At 47.4% G+C, this 15,997-nt stretch overlaps 1 protein-coding gene across 1 annotated transcript in view; it reads right to left on the minus strand.

Moving 5' to 3' along the window:
* Nucleotides 1-15,997, minus strand: part of PITPNC1 (phosphatidylinositol transfer protein cytoplasmic 1) — a 270,108-nt gene that overhangs the window by 25,320 nt on the left and 228,791 nt on the right. The window contains exon 7 of the mRNA XM_084748592.1: nt 871-1,026. Coding sequence (XP_084604718.1) covers nt 871-1,026 — 156 coding nt within the window. The remainder of the gene's footprint in view (nt 1-870; nt 1,027-15,997) is intronic.

The raw sequence follows: 15,997 nt of genomic DNA on the forward strand, positions 1-15,997 counted from the left end.
TGTGCACATGCTCACATGCGCCTGTCAACACGCCTGAGGAGGTCAAAGGATAACTTGTGGGAGTCAGTTCTCTCCTTTATCTTGTGGGTCCTGGGGATTGAACTCAGGTCGGCAGGCTTGGCAGCAAGTGCCTTTCCTACCGCGCCATTCTACTGGCCTGTTTATCTATCCAGGTGTAAACGAAAGCACTTACAGAGGGCCCTGCTCGGCATCTTGACCCATTGTTTTAGAGTCATGTGGAAAAGAGTCGTATTTGAGACCTTGAGGAAACGGGTGTCATCATCAAATTAGCTCCTGCGCCGAAGCTAATCTGCTTTCCAAACTGAGCACCTGGTTAAGACCTGCACTCCGGGCTTGTCTATCGCTCTTCGGTAAGGGAACAACGAACTGAGAAGAAGCGCTGAAGTGCAGCTCCTAATGGGCCCACAAGAAGCTCTTGTTCTGCCTCTCGGGGCCTCCCCTACTTTTGGTGCCTACGTAGGCAAGTTCTTCCAAGGGAGAATTATCCCTGGGAGCCTTGCCTGGAGATAAGCCTTCTGGGCTCTTGCCAAGTGGCCCCTGCCTAGAGGTAGATTAGCCTGATTGGCAAAGCAAGCTGTGCATTCTGTGAATCCATTTCCCAGATAGATTCTACAATCTGGGGGGGTAGGGGGTGTCCCAGATTGAGAGGTGACATATAATACTGCCATACTGAGAAGTGGGAGAAAATTAATACCTATATAGAAAATGCATTTTCACTTCAAACGTATTTTCTGGATATTGGTATTTGGTACCAGTTCAGCCTTGGGGCATTTAATATCACATCTCCTGCTAGGCAATGGTGGCAGCAGCGACCTTGTCCATATCCCAAGGGCCGGGTCAATCACTCACCTTGTGCACAAACTGTTCCACTCGTGTCTGAAAGCCCCACACCTCAAACTTGACAGTCACCAGCTTGTACGAGCACATGATGGGCTGATGGTTATCTCGCCAGCCTTCTCTGAGCTGCCCTCGGCCCGTCTTCTCAGACTTGAAGTGTTTAGGATCCTGGAAAAGAGACACCGAAGGAATGGGTGTGTTAAAACCTTAGAGCCGTGAGATCACACAGGCCTGCTATCCCAGCCCTTGGCAGGCAGAGGAAGGAATTCAAGACCGTCTCAGCTACATACTGAGGCTGAGGCCAGCCTGGGCTACCTGAAACTTATGAAATGTCCAAAACCCACGTAGACAGAAAGTAGACCAATGGTTTCTAGGGACTAGAAAAAAGGGAAGACTTGTGGGGACTACCGACAGGGACATTGTTTCCTGGGAAGAGGAAGAAAACATGCTGGGGAGGCCCGGGGTGTCTCAGCAGGTAAGTGCACGTGTCACGCAAGCCTGGGTATCCTTCCTGTAACCCACATAAAAAGCCTGATGTGGGGTTGCTCTTCCAGAGGACACGGGTTCAATTCCCAGGGCCCACACGGCAGCTCACAACTGTCTGTAACTCCAGTTCCAGGCGCTCTGATGCCCTCACACAGCAGGCAAAACAATACATACAGAAGAAAGATTAAGAAAAGAAAGCCAGGGCTGGAGAGATGGCTCAGAGGTTAAGAGCACTGACTGCTCTTCCAGGGGTCCTGAGTTCAATTCCCAGCAACCACATGGTTGTTTACAGCCATCTATAATGTGATCTAATGCCCTCTTCTGGCCTGCAGAGCACTGTATACATAATAATAAATAAGTCTTTAAAAAGAAAAGAAAAGAAAAGGAAAAAAAAAAAAAAAAAGAAAGCCAGATGTGGCAACGAGCATCTGTAATCCCAGCATACCTATAGAGAGGTGGGAAGCAGAAACAGGACAATCAGCTGGATGCTCCAGAGCTAGTTCCCTGGATTACACTGCTCCATGGAGAAAAAGAAGAGACACCACAGGTAGGACTGATACCTGCAGGAGAGGTATCCGCCTCCTGGAAACTGTCCACTGACCATGTGCTCTCTCTCTCTCTCTCTCTCAAAACACACACACACACACACACACACACACACACACACACACACACACAGACAAATAAATAAATGTTATAAAATGCTTGTATGATAGCATCCGTAGTGGAAGACATCTTGTGGCACACTCTGAAACTGTGTTCCCAGGCTTGGTCACTCAGACTTAGCTCAGAACAAATGATCTCTTGTTGTTTTGGAGTTAGAGAGAGCTGTGTTTCACACTGACAAGGCAGAGCCTTCGTCTTTCCCTTGGTGCTCCTCTCCTGAGAGTCCGTCCTTGACACCATCAGCTTAAGATAAAACTATACCACTAGGCTGGGATACGGCTCAGATGCCAGAGCACTTGCCAGCTTGCACGAGCCGAGGGTTCTCCTCAGGAGCAAGCAAGAGCTCTAAGCCCTGAGCTACCTCAGCAGCTCACATGTCAAGACATTAGCCTCTCCCTAGCTGACCTTTTTTTTTTTCTGCTATTTTTTTCTTCAGGACCCTGTTGTGTGTAGCCCAGGGGTTTGGTCCTGGTAACCACCTCTCAGTTTGGTCACCTCCATAACACTGAGCACAGAGGGGTGACACATATCGCAGGCACACATTCCAGACTCACAACCCTCAAACATTGAACAGGACACAGTGATGGGAAAGGTATCTGGTGAATGCAGGCCTTTTCTGAAAGATTCACGTCAGGCCTTTACTGCCAGCACTGAGGAGGCAAAGGCAGGTGGATCTGTGCAAGTTTGGGGCCAACTTCGTCTATAGAGCGAGTTCCAGGACAGGACAGCCAGGCTTGAAAAACCCCGTCTTGAAAAAAGATTCAGTCAGAATGACAGTAGAAAAATATTGTTCACATAGCTAAAACTACAGCGATGTTTCAACCAAGCTGTGATGCATGTACCCATAAGCATGTGTGTGTGTGTGTGTGTGTGTGTGTGTGTGTGTGTGTGTGTACACATGCATGTGCTGTAGGTCATGTGTGGAAGTCAGAGGAAAACACAGGAGTTAGTTCTTTCCTTCCTGTGTGGATTCTGGAGATCAAACTAAGGTTATTAGGCTGGGCAGCAGGTGCTGCCATCTTGTCAACCCCAGAATAGAATTTCTAAGCGGACAGTAAAATTTGGTTTCATGTCCTTAATTTGCTAGATAAAGACACCAAGACTTGAGAAAAATCAGATATTTCACCTGCAGATCACAGGTCCTTCACGGCAGCCCAGTGTTCTTTCTGCCACATTTACTTTTAAAATTAAACAGCAAAAGGGTGTTTTGTTTTTTTTTTAACATAGCTTAGTGCCAAAGACTCAATTAACAATTGGGCTTTGTATGGGAACAGTATGTTCCCCACATCCCCAAGACTGGTGTCATATCTACAGCGATAAATTCATCTAGTAAAACTCAATCTCAACCTATAATTAGAGACTTACATTCTATGTGCTGGAGGAGGCACAGGAGGAAGGCGTACAGAGACACACTTTTAATCCAAATTCTGGATCAGGTGTGAGCATCAGTTGCATGTGTCTGGATAACAATGAACCAAGAAAAGATGCCTGCCTGTGTGCTGCGCATGTGCGCCCTCATAAGCCATCAGGTATTAATTACTTGAATCAGCTTGGACATTCTCTCCCCCCCTTCCCCCCTTCCCCCCTGCCTCCCCTCACCTTATCCCCCGCTTGACAGGGCCCGACCACTTCGGATAACTTTCCTTCCACTCTCATGTTCATTTCTAAACTCAAGAATCTAAGTTGCTGTACTTTCTTTTATTTTTATTTTTAATTATTTTTGGTTTTTTTTGACATAGGGTTTCTCTGTGCTCTCCTGGACTCACTTTGTAGATTAGGCTGGCCTTGAACTCACAGAGATCTGCTGCCTCTGCCTCCCAAGTGCTGGGATTAAAGGCGTGCGCCATCACCACCGGGCTACTCCTGGACTTTCTTGCAACCACTTAAAAAAAAAAAAAGATACATTCCTTGTTTTCTGATTTAAAAAATGTATTCTATAGTGTGTGTGTGTGTGTGTGTGTGTGTGTGTGTGTGTGTACACGCGCGCACATGTGTGTACAATTACACAGTGGTGTCTCACCTTCTTTGTTTTTGGTTTTTCGAGATAGGGTTTCTCTGTAAAACAGCCCTGGCTGTCTTGGAACTCTTTTTGTAGACCTGGATGGCCTCCAACTCAGGGGTCCACCTGTCTCTAGTGCTAGAAATAAAGGGGCCACCAGCCTGGCTAAGTTTGAAATTTGATTATGGCCCTCACCCCCAGTTTTATGGGTAAAATTCAGGCCCTCATTCTGCTAAAAAAGACACTCATAAGCCCCGTCCTTTTCTTTCTTTCTTCCTTTTGTCCCCTACCCTGTTGTTTGTTTGTTTGTCTTTTGAGACAGGGTTTCTCTGTGTAGCCTAGGCTGTCCTGGACTCACTTTGTAGACCAGGTTGACCTTGAACTCACAGAGATCCATTTGCCTCTGCCTCCCTAATGCTGGGATTAATGGCATGTGCCACCACCTTTTTATTAAAGGACATAATGCTTCATTTTTAATGTAACCAAGAAGCTGTTGGTTATTTTTTATTTTTTGAGACAGGGTTTTACTCTAGCCCAGGCTGGCCTTGAACTCCAAGCAATTCTCCTGCCTCAGCTTCTTGACTGCTGGAGTCCAGTACACTGAAAATTTCATGCAGTGCCTGATGATTTCCCAAAGGATACACTGAGTGCATGCTTTTGCCCCTGGAAAATATGGGTATGATGTGATTGGAAACCAAGGTCTTTGCAGATGTAATTAAGCTAAGGATCTTTAGATGAGATCATCCTGGATTAAATGGATGGGCCCCAGGTCCAATGACAAGTGTCCTTGAAAGAGACAGATGGGGGAAGGACACAAAGAGAGTCACTTGGGGACAGAGTCAAAGATTGGGAGTTGCCCAGTTACAACCCATGACCTCCTGTAGGAACCATAAGTCAGAACATCCTCTACACACACGGTTTTCAACCTGTGGGTCACAGCCCCTTTGGTGGGGGTGTCGAATGAACCTTTCACAAGGGGTGGCCTAAGACCACCAGAAAACACAGATATTTATATTACAATTCACAACAGTAGTAACGTTACAGTTAGAAGGTAGCAACAAAAATAATTTTATGGTAGAGGGTGGTCACCAAAAACATGAAGAACTGTATTAAAGGGCCACAGCATTAGAAAAGTTGAGAACCGCTGCCCTAGAGCCTCATCCTGATCTCGAGACTGTGACAGAGACCTCTGGGTAAGAAGTGCAGGCAGGGCTGGAGAGATAGATGGCTCAGAGGTTAAAAGCACTGGCTGCTCTTCCAAAGGTCCTGAGTTCAATTCCCAGAAACCACTTGGTGGCTCACAACCATCTATAATGAGACCTGATGCCCTCTTCTGGCATGTAAGCTTACACACTGGAAGAATACTGTATTCATAATAAAAAAAAATAAATAAATAAAAAAAGGAAAAAAAAAAAAAAAGAAGAAGTGCAGGCAGAGCTTGGCTCCAACTGGACGTGGGCAGGGTCTGGGCACCCAGCTTTGCAGAACGTCCAAGGTTTACCCATTGCTACGAACAGAGGAGAAACATGAAATTCAGACACACTCAGCAACCTATCCAATACTTGTCCCTCCCTGCCACCCCAATTCCTAGGCCCAAGTGCTTAAACCACCATGCACACATCCCCCTCCCTACCTCACTCTCTGATGAGACTTAACCACAGGAAGAAATAGGCAAGGGGCTCCTGGGTTCTTTCTGCTGTGATGACAAGAAGGCCCCATCTAGAAGCCAGGGACTGAACCTTCTCAGCAGCCGGCCCCCCCCCCCCCCCCCCCCCCCCCCCCCCCCCCCCGGTGTAGCCATTTCCTCTGAATTGAAACATTCCCTCTTGGAGGGAGAAAAGAAGTCTAAGCAACAAGTACAACTCAGGAAACTCCAGGAACTTACAGGGCTCAGGGAATTCAGAAAGTTACAAGATTCTGTAAACAGAAATAGCTGTTGCCGGAGAGGAACCTTTTCTGCCAGGGGGAGCTGATAGCAAGCCACCCTCCGGCCATGCAGCTGTAAAGGATCATCAGCCGTGCTGGGATGGGCTTTTTGGTGACGTGAGCTGCCTTGGAGTCACCCTCTAAGTAACTCCTCAGCCACGTTCCAGGAGTAACCCCAGTCAACCAAGAGATTTGGGTGGATCTCTTTCTTTGATCTGTCACCAATGCTCTACCTGGCGGTGCAGAGACCTTTGTTCTGGTCTCCCCAGGCTAAGTCTGCCAGAACCTTAATTTCCCAGCCTCCACAATTAAGAAAGAAGCCATTACTGTTTCAAAGCTGCCCCATCTACAGTCCTCTGCTACAGCAGTCTGGGCGGAGAAAGATACAACCCTTCCCCCAGGAGGTCAGAACATTTCATCTGAAATCCCAGCATAGTTAGACAAGATCCACACGACTGTTCGGGGGTTCACGACTCCCCTGTGATGTCATTGCAAGGCTACAATTGTAAGCTGCTGTTTCATCCCGGAACACAGAAGCCCAAACAGCCCGACAGAGGCTATCGTGTGTGGGTCACTCAAGGCTCAAGCAAGCTCTGGAGAAGAAAGGCAGGCAGCTTCGGGCCCACCTGGCTATCTGTAATCCTGTAGGAAAAGGAGCTCAAATCTGAACATGAGCACTTGACAGGACGGAGGTTTCCTCTGGGGAGAGACAGGCTGGCTGAGCATTCCTGGTTTCTTTCTTTCTTTTAATGTTTTTAAAAAAGATTTATTTATTACATATACATGTATGCCTGCACACCAGCTGAGGGCACCAGGTCTCATTATAGATGGCTATGAGCCACCATGTGGTTACTGGAAACTGAACTCAAGACCTCTGGAAGAGCAGACAGTGCTCTTAACCACTGTGCCAACTCTCCAGCCCGCATTCCTAGTTTCTGGTACTTACCTGGGTCTACACGTCAAGAGAAGGCTGTGATTTTGTTTTGTTTCCTTTTAGACAGGGTCTTGCTATGCAGCCTTTCCTGTCTCTAGGTAGACTAGGCTGGCCCGGAACTCAGAGATCTGCTTGTTTCTGCCTCCTGAGTGCTGGGGTAGGTTATGTCATCATGCTTGTCCTCAAGAGTAGGGCTGACGTGCTGGAGAGATGGCTCAGCGGTTAGGAGCACTAGCTGCTTTCCCAGAGGCCCTGAGTTCAGTTCCTAGCAACCACATGGTGGCTCCCAACCATCTGTAATGGTATTCATGAAGAGAGAGCACTCATGTATATAAAATAAATAAATATTTAAAGAAAGAGTAGGGGTGACAATTGTTATGGGACACAAGCTCTTATCAGTGAGACACATGGTCAGGTCCTAGGCCAAGGTCATGCCATGGGATTCAGTGCCCAGACACAATGTCGTCGTCTTCTTCTTCTTCTTCTTCTTCTTCTTCTTCTTCTTCTTCTTCTTCTTCTTCTTCTTCTTCTTCTTCTTCTTCTTCTTCTTCTTCTTCCTCCTCCTTCCTCTTCCTCTTCTTCTTCCTCCTCCTCTTCTTCAATTGCTCTGACTCTGGGTTGTTTGTTGAATGGGCTTCACCGGAGGACATCACTCAGAGAGACCTCAGAGAGGTGTCTTTCCTGGCATGGAACTCACCCCCACCCCCCATCAGGTATCTCCCGACACAGGATGGGTTTACCTCAAATACCTGAAAGGTGACTTAGCAGCTTTGTTTGGGTGTGATCAAAGTTGTCCCTACACACCTGCTGTCTGTCCTTTCTGCAATCTCTCACGTCGGGGCCGGGGCAGCTCTTCTCCTGAATGGGGAATGTGGGTGTTTTGTGCCCCGTCACTGCTATAATGAAGGACCACAGACAGGGCTTGGATGACAGAGATTTGCTGTCTCACAGTGTGGAAGCAGACATTCAAGATCAAGGTGTTATCCCTGCCACTTTCTTCTTCCTCAGCATCTAGGGGGTTGCTGACCATCTTTGACGTTCCTTGGCTTATTTATAAAGCACACTTCTGGACTGGTCACAGACAACGTTCTTTCAGTTCCCAGCAACCACATGATGACTCACAACCTTCTATAATGAGATCTGGTGCCCTCTTCTGGCCTACAGTTGTACATGCAGGCAAAACATTGCATACAAAATAAAGAAATAAATCTTTAAAAAAAAAAAAAAAGAGCACTGCCCGCTCTTCCAAAGGTCCTGAGTTCAATTCCCAGCAACCACATGGTGACTCACAACCAACTATAGTGAAATCTGGTACCCTCTTCTGGCATGCAGGCATATATGAAGGTGAAACACTGTATACTTAAATAAATAAATCTTAAAAAAAAAAAAAAAGAATATACCACCACAATTGTTTAAAAAAAAAAAAAAGAAGCAGCATACAGGAGGAGGGAAGGCTTATTTTGGCTCACAGTTTCAGAGTATCTCAGTCCATCATGACGGAAGAGGCACGGCAATGGGAGGCTCCTCCCAGCTTGGCCAACCAAGCTGGCAGAGAAAACCAGGACAAACAGGAGATGTAACTCCAAGGTCCACCCACTAGTGAGCTACTCTGACAGGTGAGGCCTCCAGGTCCATAAGGTTCCATCTCCCCAAAACACTGCCACTAGCCGAGGAACAGGTGTTCACTCCCATCAGCCTGTGGACAACATTTCGCATTCAAGCTGGACTGGAGAGGTTTCCACAAAGTCAGTCGCCTGGATTTCTGAAGTCTCTTCTACTGCTCACTCATCTGATCACAGAGCATCCCAAACGCCGTCACTCCATCTACAGCCGGATCTGCTGGGTGACAGGGGAACTCTCTGCAAGCAAGGCTCTTGCCTGGGAAGATGGCGCTCAGCTCCTCAGCCCAGCGGCTGGCTGCCTCCATATGTGTGATACTGTGTTCTTCTGGCCAGGGGCTTCTCCATTCATCCATGGTGACATCTCTGGCTCTGGACTCTACTGGTATTCTCCAGGCCAGGCACATGGTAAATGGAACCCTTGCATCTAAAGCCCAGGGCTGAGCTGGTGCCAGGTCTGTTTTCTCCAGGACTTGGCTGGCTACCTCTTCCCTTTGGCACCTGTAGATGCTTCTCCCTTTAGAGGTCAGCAGGACCTACAGGGCACTGCCATCTCACACCAGGGCAAACCAAGACAGAGGCAACACTGAAGGAGTCTGCACTTGGGTAGGCCATGGGAAACTGTGTCCTTGCATCGCTTACAATCAAACTCACATCTGGAAGGTGCCAAGAGAAGCCCACAGGAGACATTGGCCCAGATGCAGCAGAGCTCGCATCTGGGAAGCAACACTATTAGGCACACAAACTGAGATACAACGTCTCCATGATTAATTAAACCTTCAGTCAGAACCACAAAGGACAATAACCAGCAGGGGCTTGCCCTGCTAATTAAAATGATACGTTTTTGATAAATGTTAAATGTAAAAAGGCTAAGTGGGAACCGCAGCCAGGGATTGCTAGTTTATGTAATGATAATACATAGCCACAAAGCAAGGTATTAGGTTTTTTCCCCCTATGTGCTGGAACTTCCCCCCAAGGTCATTCCAAGGTGATGGTTAATGGTGACAGGTAAATCTCTGGGCGTGTGTGTAAGGAATTTTCTAGAATAGGTTAATTGAGATGGGAAGACCCACTCTCATGGCTGGATTGCATAAAAAGGAGAAGGCAAGCTGAGTACCAGCCCTCGTCTTTCTCTCTTCCCAACTGTGGGTGCAGTGTGACCTGGCTGCTCCATAAGCCTGACACCACGCTGTCCCCGCCATGATGGCCTGAATCTCCAGACGCTGAGTCAGAATAAACCCTTCCTTCAGCAAGGTGCTTTTTGTCAGGTGTTCTGTCACAGCGATGACACACCTTCCAAGGCTGTCTGTAGTTGGCTTTTTGAGACAGGGTCTTCCTGTGTAGCCCACAACTGGTCTGAAACCTGGAATCCTCCTGCCTCAGCCTGCAGAATGCTGGGACCACTTTCCTCCAATGAATGGCCATTTCATCGGGAAGAATTTTATCCCACAATTTAGCACAGGGTTTCTTGAGCTTAAATCCTGTAGGAGTTTTTATATACTAAACACTTTCAAAGTCCCGGAGGAGGATGTGTTAAGTGACCCTGTTCATGTGAGATGTGCGCAGGTCAGGGAACTGTATGGAGACAGAATGTAGATCAGTGGGTTCCCAGGGTTAGGGTAGAGAGAGGTTGGGTTCAGAAGACAGGGGTGACAGTTAACATATACACAGTTCCTTTTAGGATACGTATCTATGGGTATATTTTAAGCTACGCTTTATATCTATCTATCATCTATCTATCTATCTATCCATCCATTTATCCATCTATCTGTTATCTATCTGGTGTGTGTGTGTGTGTGTGTGTGTGTGTGTGTGTGTGTGTGTGTGTGTACACACACGATGTGCCATGGTGCAAGTGTAGAAGTAAGAGGTCAGTTTGCAGGAATTGACTCTACCCTTCCATCAGTGTGGGTCCCAAGGATTAAACTCAGATCATGAGCCTTAGGTAGCAAGCACCTTCACCTCCTGAGCCAGCTCACTGACCCTGATCTACAACTGAAAGAGCACCCTCAAAACGGGTAAACCCCTCGGGTTTGTGATCTGTAGTTCAACGAACCTTTCAAACAAAATCAAACCTAGGAGCTTTCAGAGCATACCTACTTGAGCGCTAAGTGAAGGCTGGACTTAATAGGTCAACTGGGATGGGTCGGTTTGCAGAAAGGAAAACAAAAAGCCTAAATGGAAATCACGGCTGGAAGGGTCGATTCTTGCTTTGTTAGCAGTCAGCACCCAAAGTGCTGTTTTTTAAAGCCTTTGCTCTTAGCACCAGAAAGTACCGCAAACACAGGGGTGTATGCTGTTCCCCAGCAAAGAGGCTCGATTAGAGGCAGTTGGCTCTTATGTTCTGTCTGGCACGTAGAAAGCCAGTCAAACCCCTCCAGGCTGAGAAGAGAGAGTGTGACAGTGGGGATTTTGGATAAACACCCAAAAGATAATCAGCCACAAAGACCACTACGGATGCCTTCTAGGGGGCCCAGGGGAAAGACCAAGAAAAAACAAAAACAAAAACAAAAACCAAAACAGGCCACTGGTGAGGGGAGTCAGAAGAGAGCTAAGGACAGAAGGAAGGAAAATCACCACATAGGCTGTGTGCTAAAGGTGGGCAGCAGAGCCCGTACCAAGCACTTACACACAATTTCAATTAATCCTTGTGACGTAATAAGAAAAGGGCTGGGCCCTTATCTGCCGATCCTGGGATGGTGCTCTGTAGTTGTTGGGATTTCCCAGGCCTGGGCCATCTTTACTATCCATATGGACCGCCTTCCACTGCACCCTAATTTGTGTTGATGAAAGGAACGGAATTGGAACCCTTGTACAAAATGGGGTTGCCTGTTAGAACAACAAGTGACTGAAAGTCCCAGCCACTGGCCTCTGGGAAACAAGAGGGGAGTGGTGGAGAGCCAGATCAGTGAAAACTTTTAAACAATAAAGCTGGTGATTAAGAGAGAGTCCAAGAGCTAGGTGTGGTGGCGCACGCCTATAATCCCAGCACTTGGGAGGCAGATGCAGGTGGATCTCTGTGAGTTCGAGGCCAGCCTGGTCTACAAAGTGAGTCCAGGACAGCCAAGGCTACATGGAGAAATCCTGTCTCAAACAAAACAACAACAAAAGGACCCCTGTTGTGTAGGAGTTTTTTGTTTTTGTTGTTGTTGTTTTTTCAAGACAGGGTTTCTCTGTGTAGCCTTGGCTGTCCTGGACTCGCTTTGTAGACCAGGCTGGCTCGAACTCAGAGAGATCCACATGCCTCTGCCTCCCGAGTGCTGGGATTAAAGGTGTGCGCTACCATGCCCAGCTCCTGTAGTATAGTTTTAAGGCTAGTTGAGAAGTGTACGGGTAATAACAACTCAGGAAGCCCTCACCTCTGTGTAGGAAGGGGTTAGAGGTGGAAGATCCGATCACAGGAAGAGGTATTCTCCTACTAGGCCCAGGAAGTACCTGACCTCAGTGACTAGCAGCTGCCTGAAGACTGAAGGGCCATAGCTCCTCTGTTCCCTGCGTTGGGCCTGGTTCCCAGTTCTAGTGCAATAAAAGGTGTCTCCCCAATGCCCTGTTACATAAAGCAACCCAGTTCCTTTTGACACAGATATCAAGATGACTCCTAATTACAGTCAACAAGATTATTCCAGGACACACTAGAAGGAACCCCCTCTTACAATCTGTGATGACAGGAGGGCAGGAAGCAGCATCCTAACAGCCCTGAGCCAAGCTTCTCCATTTAGGAAACCAAGTAGGACCCGAATGGGTCTGCCACCTTTGGATCCGGGCTGCCTTTGGGACTGTCCTCACCCAAGCTGACTTTAGCAGTGTTCTCTGCCCATAAAGGCTCATCAGTAGCCCTGATCTATACTGCAAATATACAATCTGGCTCATAGATAGCTCAAGTTTATTACATCAAAAGTCCAATCAGAGACAAACATTCTTTGTGTCTATAGGAATGTGTGTGTGTGCAGGTGTGCATGGAGGCAGAGGTGATGTCAGGTGTCTTTCTCTATTTTATTTATTTTAACGCTCTCTCCTCTCACCCTCTCACTATATCTCTCATTATTTATATATGTATTATATATATGTATATATATGTGTAATTTTTTTTTTGAGACAAGGTTTCTCTGTGTAGCCTTGACTGTCCTGGACTCACTTTGTAGACCAGGCTGGCCTCGAACTCACGTAATGATTTTTTGAGACAGGGTTTCTTTGTGTAGCCCTGGCTGTTCTGGAACTCTCTCTCTAGACCAGGCTAATCTTGAACTCACAGAGATCCACCTGCCCCTGCCTCCTGAGGGCTGGGATTAAAGGTGTGTGCCACCACTGCCTTGCTTTATGACTGCTTTTAAAAGTATGTATATATGTCTGTGTCTGCGTGTGGCTTGTGGATGTGAGTGCAGTGACCTTGGAGACCAGAAGAGGGCATTAGATCCCTTGAAACTTCAGTTACAAGCGGTTGTGAACCACCCAGTGTGGGTACTGGGAACCGAATCCAGATAGCCTGAAGGAATGACAAGTACTCTTAACTGCTGAGCCATCTTTTTAGTGCTAAAGATTTATTTTTAAAATCGTATGTGTAGGTATCTGGGCATGGAGGTGCACGCCTTTGATACCAGCATTCCAGAGAGAGAGCCGGGTAGATTTATGAGTTCAAGGATAGCCTGGTTTACATAGTGACTTCCAGGGCATCCGAGGCTAAATCGTGAGACCCTGTCTCAAGAACAAGTGTTTGTGCCTTTGTGTGTGTGTATGTGTGTACCATGTCATGGAGTGCCTACACAGGTCAGAAGAAAGGTCCCCTTAGAACTGGAGTGGCTATGGACCACTGGGCCTAGGTGCTGCGAATCGACCCTGGGTTCTCTTCAGGAGCAGCCAGCCCTCCACAGCACTGAGCCATCGCTCAGCCGCACATGAAGGTTCGAATCCAGGCTTCCAGGAACTTCCAGGAAGTCATTTAGTCTCTCTGAGCCTCAGCGCTCTCATAAGACGGGAACAGCATCTGTTTCTGATTGTTCAGATTAAATAATACTGCCTAATCAAACACCTTCACATCAGCGGCTATTTTTCTCAATAATTAGCTCCCGAGCCTCGAGGGCTAGGTTTGCCAAGCTGGCGAGAGATCTGTTGAACACTCGAAGGCGTGTGTTAGTGAGTCAGTGAGTGTATGTATGTCTTTCTCAAAGCCCCTTAAGCATAAAGACCAAGAGCGGCCCCTTGCCTAACATTATCTATTTTCCCCCTGATATTTTTGATGGAGGAGCTGAACAGCTACACTTGAAGCAATCAGTGAGTTTGGTCCTCACTATTTGGGGGCTGGGAGGGAAGGAAGGACAAGTGCAGGAATGCTGTGCTGTGATCAACGCCCATGACCACTGAAGACAGCCATCTTGATTCCACAGAGCAGATAGGCATCGGGTAGGATGAATGAAAGGCCTTTGGCTGGCCAGATTGGACTGTCAACTTGATGAGACTTAGAACAGACTCTGCAACTCTTCTGCAGATCAGCAGAGTCAAAGCAGAAGGAAGCCCTTGTCAAATGCTGTGCTGGCTAGTTTGTTTGTTTTTAATATTTATCTTTTGTTATTTTTCTTCTTTTTAAAAAAGATTTCTTTATTGTTATGTATACAGTGTTCTGCCTGCATGCACATCCGCAGGCCAGAAGAGGGAATCACATCACATTACAGTCGGTTGTGAACCAAGATGTGGTTGCTGGGAATTGAACTCAGGACCTTTGGAAGAGCAGGTGGCGCTCTTAACCACTGAGCCACCTCTCCAGCCCCCTCTTTTGTTGCTTTTCATTGGGTGTTTGCTGGGAATGGAAAGGTGACCTTCTGAAAGAGCCGCAGGATTTTAAGTGCTGACCCATTTCTCCAGGCACATTAGTTCGTAACTGTCAACTTGACACGACCTAGTGTCATTTGCAGAGATCTGGCTGCTTGTGCCTCCCCAAGTGCTGGGATTACAGGCATGTGCCACCACACCCAGGGTACATAAAATTTTTAAACAGAAAAGAGAGCATGTTATGGACCCATCTCACACCTGCTAAATGGGTGAGGGGCACAGAGAGACGGCACGCCCATATTGCTAGTGAGATAAGGAATATTCTGAAGGGCTGGTACAACACACACACACACACACACACACACACACACACACACACACACACACACTTAAGATAATGCCATCTCTATATTCTGCTCTGGAACAAACACCTCCAACACCACTTCAACAGCATCCCGCTATGGGATGAGGAATGACAGTTTTGGGATATCATGGGCTACTAGTTCTTCTTTATGAACACAAGGTCTCATGGGACCCAGGCTGGTGTCAAACTTGCTATGTAGCAGAGGCTCTCCTAGGTTGACCCCTGGGGAAAGGACAATCTGCATTGTTGTTCTGGCCGCTGAAGAAGCAGAAGAGCAAGTCTTTGCTGAGACGTGTTCTCAGGCTTGTCTATAAGACTGGCTGCTCAGGCTATGTCCAGAGGTGGCTGCCAAGACTAGCCTGCCTTCCTTCCCTCGTCTAGAGGTGACCACCAAGAGCTAACTTTCTTATTTCTTTCCCTCCCTCCTTCTTTTTCCTCTTTCTTTCTATGCTAGGTATGGAACTAGGGTCTCTGCTCATATCAAGCTTGACAAACACTATGTCCCTGAGCCATACCCAGCCTTGTCCTGGATTCTTAAAGCACCAGCATCACTCAGGCCCTGGTGATGGCAGGGCTCCAGGCCCAGCGATGCAGTGGCTGCTGGGGATCCCCGCCTCCTTCTTCAATATTTCTCCCTTGCTGGTGTCCTACCCCTGCGTTCCAAGATTCTCAGAAGGTACCACTGTGGCCATGGATACAAACTGTGACTCCTCTTATTACCCACAAGGCACTGGGAACTCATCCCTAAACAGCTACGTTCTCTCAGAAAGGAACAGATTGCGGTTGGGGGGGGGGGCAGCAATAACAACAACAAATTTAACTTTGCCACTCATCTCAGCATGAGGCAGCCACATCCAACATGGCCCTTTGGAGGGAACTGAGAATCTTCAGCACTCTTAACCACCAAGATGCAAACTCCAATGAAAATATTTTAATTTGAGAGAGCTGGAAGGGTACAGCTAAGGACGGCAGTGTTTACTCATCTGGTGTCTCTGCTCCTTTCTGGGGGCCTGTCCTTAGCACACAGCATTTCATCTCTTGCCCTTGACAGTTATTGGAAAAGTTAGATGTGTCTCTCTTTGTTCCTGTCTCTTTCTCTCTAGAGTGGAGTCAACAGACGCTTTAGACTGCTGTGAACGATGAGCCAGCTGCCAAGAAAGCTCTGGGCCAGGGAGACCATAATCCAGGGAACGGGATACCGAGGTTTAAGAGTCACCTCAGTCCAAGGAGAAAGTTCTAAATCAAATTTTATCTAAAGAGCCTCTCAGCCCCGTCACATGTTCCAGTGCACCACATGAGGGGGCCATGCTGCTAGGCCAGCCTCGTGTGACTCCTCTTTTTATCATCTATCTATCTATCTATCTATCTATCTATCTATCTAT

The sequence above is a fragment of the Acomys minous genome, assembly GCF_964271855.1.
Source record: "Acomys minous genome assembly, chromosome: 12".
NCBI classification, from domain to species: Eukaryota; Metazoa; Chordata; class Mammalia; order Rodentia; family Muridae; genus Acomys; species Acomys minous.